A 6,000-nucleotide genomic window follows, 5' to 3' on the forward strand; every position below is an offset into this window, starting at 1 on the left:
CTTGAAAGTGGGAGGAAAGCTCTAACCACTTGAGATATCCTGGCCTCCATTCTCAAAAACATAATAACCCTAATGTATTATTACCACATGCATCATTACCGTTATTCATATATTATATATCTCCATACAAGTATACAACTATTCAAGTGTAACTAATATTACGATAGTCAAATGTATACGTATGTATCTAATGTATTTATTTATGTAATATGTATGTATGTATGTATAATAGTGAGGTTGGTACAAATTATAGTACTGTAGTAGTTTGTTGAATTTTAATGTAGTCTAGAAACATTCCACAACTATAGAATAGTTAAAAATGTCTCAAAAATTTAAAGCATCTATCATAGAGACTTTAGTTTCTTTAATATACTGTTTCCCTCCATTTTATTCTTATATTTCGGCTGTGTTTACTGTGACTAGCAATAAATGAGCCGTAGTTGGAAGAGGAACTAGCGAGCAACGGAGCGTAACCAATTTTACTACCAGTACCATTCTCATGGACGGTCCGTCAGAAAGAGAGCGCAAGGAATTTTAATTTTATTTTTAATTTTCATCATCTGTTTTCTTTTTGTTGTACCGTATTGTTTTAGCTTGTATACTTGTACGGAGTATATGTAATTTGATATTTATCCATCTCTCCATTTGTTTACATTGATAGTATTGGAATCCTTTATACAGAGTATATTTTATTTCAAATATAATATAATCGAATTTTGTTTGACTTATAAAGCCGGATTGACTTAACTTAGGTGAGGTGCTCGATTTTTCAGTGTATTTCTCCTTAAGCCCTTACTTTATTGTAATAAAATCTCAATACAAATATATGATTAAATACAACTATTTCAAAATAATAATAATAATAATAATAATAATAATAATAATTGAAGTTGGCGGAGAACTCACCATGTGTCTTTGAGATCACAAGTTCTAATCTCCCTCTACTCTCAACAGTCTTAAGCGTTAACTTGAATTAAATAAGAACAACAAGAATAAATAATGGGAGTATGAAAAAGTTGATATTTTGAAGATATTACTACGTATATAAAGTTCATTCATTAGGACTATTGATCTAATAACTTTACCATATTAACATTTTCTTAAAAATAAACTCATGTATATATATTCGAAAGTTATAATATAATCGATCAAAATATAATTACTTATATAAATAATGCAAATTCTAAAACGTTACAATTAGTAAAGATTGGAAATATTACTTACTATTCTCAGTTTTTGCTTACTTTTCCCTTCTTAATGTTAGCTCTTGAAACGACTAACATCATTTTTGTTGTTTTCCACTTTATAAATTTACACTAAATTAGGAAAACTTAAAGTTAGGACACTTAAAACTGTAATGGCCCCCTCAATTGCCTCATGTAGCAAAAATAGAGTGGTCCGTACGAAATTAATGGGAATGAAGTCAAAGTCTAATCCCCTTAGTTGGTGAGAGCATGCATAATGCATATTCCATTATAATTATTTATATTTTATTTAATTTCAAATGTTTAATTTAATTTATCTTATAAATCCTTGAATACGTTTTCATTTTTTTAATTACTATTACTAGTAGGACCTAAAGAAAAAGAATCCCAACTTCCAAGTACGAAGTATATGTCATTTATTTCACTTATTTTATTTTTTGAGTTTTAAAAATATACATAGAATAAGAGAAAAGGTCCAAAATCAAAGTGGTGGAAACAAATTTGTTTACTATGTTCTAATCACCCATGTTGCATAAACTGGAAACAAGTATACTTTATTCATCCTACGCTAAACTACAAACATTATCGAAATTATAAACTTGTACTACATTAGATTAGTACAACTATCTTATTAATTACAGTCATTAGTATAATAAGTTTGAATTAAAAACTAACTAACACGCTGTCAGAATTTAAATATTCAATAAACATACAACTATCTAGCAAATATATGTTACATTATGAATACCACACTGCTAAGATATTTATAAATATATATACCTTTTTCCTTTTTTATTTCTCAGCTCATTTGCATTCTATAAATTGTACGAAGTATTATTGTCTACGCATCTAATTAACAAGATCACTTTATTTTAACTAGATTAAGTTATTAAAAATTAATGATTTATGAAAATGTAAATTAAATTGAATCTAAAAAGATTACTTTATTTTAACCAGATTAAGATTGAAGTATGTACTGAGCCTGAAATGAACTTATAAACCAAATCGAATTTAGGGTTTGTTCTCATTGACTGAACTCAGCTGAATTGAACTTATTAGAGCTGAACTGAATTGAATATTTTATAAGCGAAGGAAATTAGTAGTTGAACTGAAAATAATCGTATGAGAACAGATCCTTAATTTGACTTTACCTATTTAATCATCATATCTTATATAAATACAAAGTACTCCGTATTATATTAAAACTTACACTTTATTTTTTATTTTTTTAAAAAACAACCTGAAATCGACCAAACTCAGTCCTTGATCTTAATTGTCACCCCTAATATTTTATTGATACATAGAGTATTTTATTTGTATAGACCATTAAAAATATATTTCGTATATTTAAAAATCCCTATTAAAGGAGTATCTTATTTGGACGGCTGAGAGATGAGAATAGAATAATACAAGAGGCTCGTGTCATGTATTGTTAAAATAAACGTACTCCTAAATACAGTACAAATTAAAGTACTCCTTACTGTATTATTAATGAGTATTATACAATAATTATAAACAATGAGATAATTTTTTAAAAAAAAAATAAAAATAATAATAATAATGAAAAAGAAAACAGCTGGCTAATGGGCCTAATAAAATCTTTGTAAATAGCACCCAAACGAATGAGAGAGACGTGGTCACATGAGCCCAACCAGATACTTGATGGGGGTCCCCCACTCTAGTATAAAGTCTCCCCTCTCTTTCTCCTCCTCAATTTATTCACCTTTTTTTTTTTAATACTGTAATTTAATTTAATTACCTTCATTTTTCCATCACATTTTTTTTTAAAAAAAAATATCACTATTTCCTAATTTTATTCTACCTCTTCTTTCGTTTTTCAAAAGAACCTTCCAGGACTCCCCTTTTTTTTTTTGTATAAATTTAATTATGTTTTTAAAAAAATATATATTCAATCAAATTAATTACCTAGCTAGGTAGATAGCTAGAAATTGGGATTGAACTAATTAATAGTTCTGAATTCTTATACTACTGCTCATCTGTTTTAATGAAAGTTTGGAAAATACAAAAGAAAATGTTGTTTATAGCATAAGGTAGGTAGACAAAAATATCTTTAAACCCTAACTAGCTATATAGTTTTCAGTCATCACTCATCTCTCTTTAAAATGGGTTCTTCTTATTACCCTTTACATTTATTTTATTTTCGTAGAGTTGATTGAGTTTGTTTGAAAGAGGGAAAAGGATTACCAATAGAAAAAAAAAAATTGGAGTATACTCCGTCTTCTTACAAAGGTTTGGTGCATCGAGAGATAGAGTGGATGTCGTCGTCGTCCACGAATAATAATTTAGCATCAACGGGAGCAGCATCGACAACCAAGATAGAGGTGGTTGATGAGGAAGAGGGGAACAAATCGGTAGTAGTAATAGAGAGGGAGCATATGTTTGATAAAGTGGTGACTCCAAGTGATGTTGGGAAATTAAATCGGTTAGTAATACCAAAGCAACACGCAGAAAAGTACTTTCCGTTGGATTCATCCAACAACGAGAAAGGGTTGCTGCTGAATTTTGAGGATCGCACGGGGAAGCCGTGGCGGTTTCGGTATTCGTATTGGAATAGTAGCCAAAGTTATGTGATGACCAAGGGGTGGAGTCGGTTTGTCAAAGAGAAGAAGTTGGATGCTGGTGATGTTGTTTCGTTTCAAAGAGGTGTTGGTGAGATTGGTAAAGATAAGTTGTTTATTGATTGGAGGAGAAGGCCTGATGCTTCTACTTTGCTACCTCATCATCACCAGTATAATAATCCGCAATCGATTTCGCAGTTTCATCATCACCACCACCATCATCACCGGAATGTTGTTCCTGCTGCTGCCGCGGCTGCTTGGGCTGGTGCTAGTCCGACTTTTGTGTTGAGATCTCATCCGCACCCTCATCCTCATCCTCATCCTTATTCTCAGCCTTACCCTTATCCTCCGCAAGGCGGGGGAGGGGGAGGGGGAGGGGGTGTAGTTTGGGACCACCAGGGTAGTAGTACTACTACTCATCATTTATCTAACATGAGTCTAATGAATGTGATACCTTCTTCACAATCACATCCGTTTCGAAGGGGTAATAACACGAGTATTACTAGTGGTGGTGTTGGTGGTTACGGATTCGGGTTTGGGAATGCAGTCAACCCTCCGCAGTATCCAGTAACAGGATCCTTGATATTTCTTAGATCTTCATCGTCAATAACACCAACATTTGGAGCATCATCATCAACAACATCATCGATACCACAAAATATTGAAGATCATCATCAGCATCAGTTTGAGCAGGGTGGAGGAGGAGGATCACTGATGCAGGTGCAGAGGGAGGAAGGTGGGGTTGAGCCCATGGTATACGAGTCGGTGCCGGTGGTCCAAGGCAAAGCTGCAGCTAAGAGGCTCAGGCTATTTGGCGTGAATATGGACTGCCCCATCTCCCATCAAACTCATGATTTTGACATCTTGTCTTCCTCTTTGGCATCCTCGTCCACCCCCAACCACCCTTCGCCTCATCATCATTATCTTCTTCAACAACAACAACATGACCAACAACAGCATAATACTACTACTACTACTGCTGCTATTTCAATGGGCCCTCCTTCTTCGTCTTCATCTTCTTCCTTCTCCTCCTCGCCTAGCCAACAACAACACCACCACCTTCTTCCCTTGCAACTAAGGTCATTCTACGGCGGCGCCGGCGCATCTCCTGTCAAAGGCAAGTCATCCACATCATCATCATCCATGTCTTTAGATTTGGACATATGAATCAAAATCCTTTCAAAACCAATTTTTATATTTTTTTTAACATCTAGCTCAAATGTTAGACTACATCAGAAACAAAGATGCAGAGAGAACAAAAGGGTTCATTTTTTTTTTTTTTAATTAATCAAAAAAACAAGAGGTAATTTAAGTAAGATCATTATTATTATATAATAAGCTCATTATTCAAAAAATTGCAGCTTATTAATATAATTAGTTTATCCCCTCAAATGTATCAATTGCTGTAATAGAGGAACACTAGATATAGTAGGTCTAAAATACCCATTAACCATCCTAAAAAAAAAAATCATGTATCCCTCTCAAGTCACAACCATCACAGTACACACCAACGTTACTGTTCGTACCGAGCCGCATTCACAAAGGAAGATTGATCAAAGACGAGTCGAAAGCGCCCAAGATCAGTAGTACTACTTCTCTCAGTCCTACTATCATATTAGTCATCATAATTTCTTTAATTCATGTAAATTACATCTTAATTATATATCTATATATTATATTACTGCATTTGACTTATATAATTATATGAATGATACAACTTTTTTTTTTATTTATTAATTACTCAATCATGATCAAAGTTATAATAATTTGGCATGCTGGTGTATTAGATGTACATCCAATTGATCAAAGTTTCCAAATTTCAATAACTGCAGTATTCAGTCTTTTTCTTATTCTGTCTCCTTGGATTGTTTCTCTCTCCTACTTTCTTTTTCTGCAGCTGTGTTTCTGCTATTTAATTCTTAACGAACTTTCTGACTTAAGAATAATAAGCTAACAAAGTTGTGTAATTTTAAGGTACAATGTCTACCTCCCCATCTTATAGGAGAATTATTTATATATTTATTTATTGTGTGTTTGTATTACACTATATATATTATGTGATGATATGTAATTCTTTGGTAATATTGTGTGTTTGTATTACATTATATTATGACAAAATTTGTAGAGGATGTTCGTTTTTGCTCTTGTTTGTTGCTGCTAGAGTGCTAGCTGCTGAATTCGGCATGCCTGCAGGTGCTGAAACAACTAATTTCCTC

At 32.6% G+C, this 6,000-nt stretch overlaps 1 protein-coding gene across 1 annotated transcript; it reads left to right on the forward strand.

The window, feature by feature from the left end:
• The first annotated feature begins 2,995 nt into the window (after positions 1-2,995).
• Positions 2,996-5,719, forward strand: LOC110722797 (B3 domain-containing protein Os02g0683500-like). The gene has a single exon (XM_021902092.1). The coding sequence runs from the start codon at positions 3,482-3,484 to the stop codon at positions 4,949-4,951; it is 1,470 nt and encodes a 489-aa protein (XP_021757784.1). The 5' UTR covers positions 2,996-3,481; the 3' UTR covers positions 4,952-5,719.
• Positions 5,720-6,000: the final 281 nt, after the last annotated feature.

This window comes from Chenopodium quinoa, unplaced genomic scaffold (genome assembly GCF_001683475.1).
Source record: "Chenopodium quinoa cultivar QQ74 unplaced genomic scaffold, ASM168347v1, whole genome shotgun sequence".
Classification (NCBI taxonomy): domain Eukaryota; kingdom Viridiplantae; phylum Streptophyta; class Magnoliopsida; order Caryophyllales; family Amaranthaceae; genus Chenopodium; species Chenopodium quinoa.

What these genes read in the sequence shown, in the direction of transcription:
- LOC110722797 (XM_021902092.1), top strand. Translation starts at nt 3,482, where the DNA reads ATGTCGTCGTCGTCCACGAATAATAATTTAGCATCAACGGGAGCAGCA.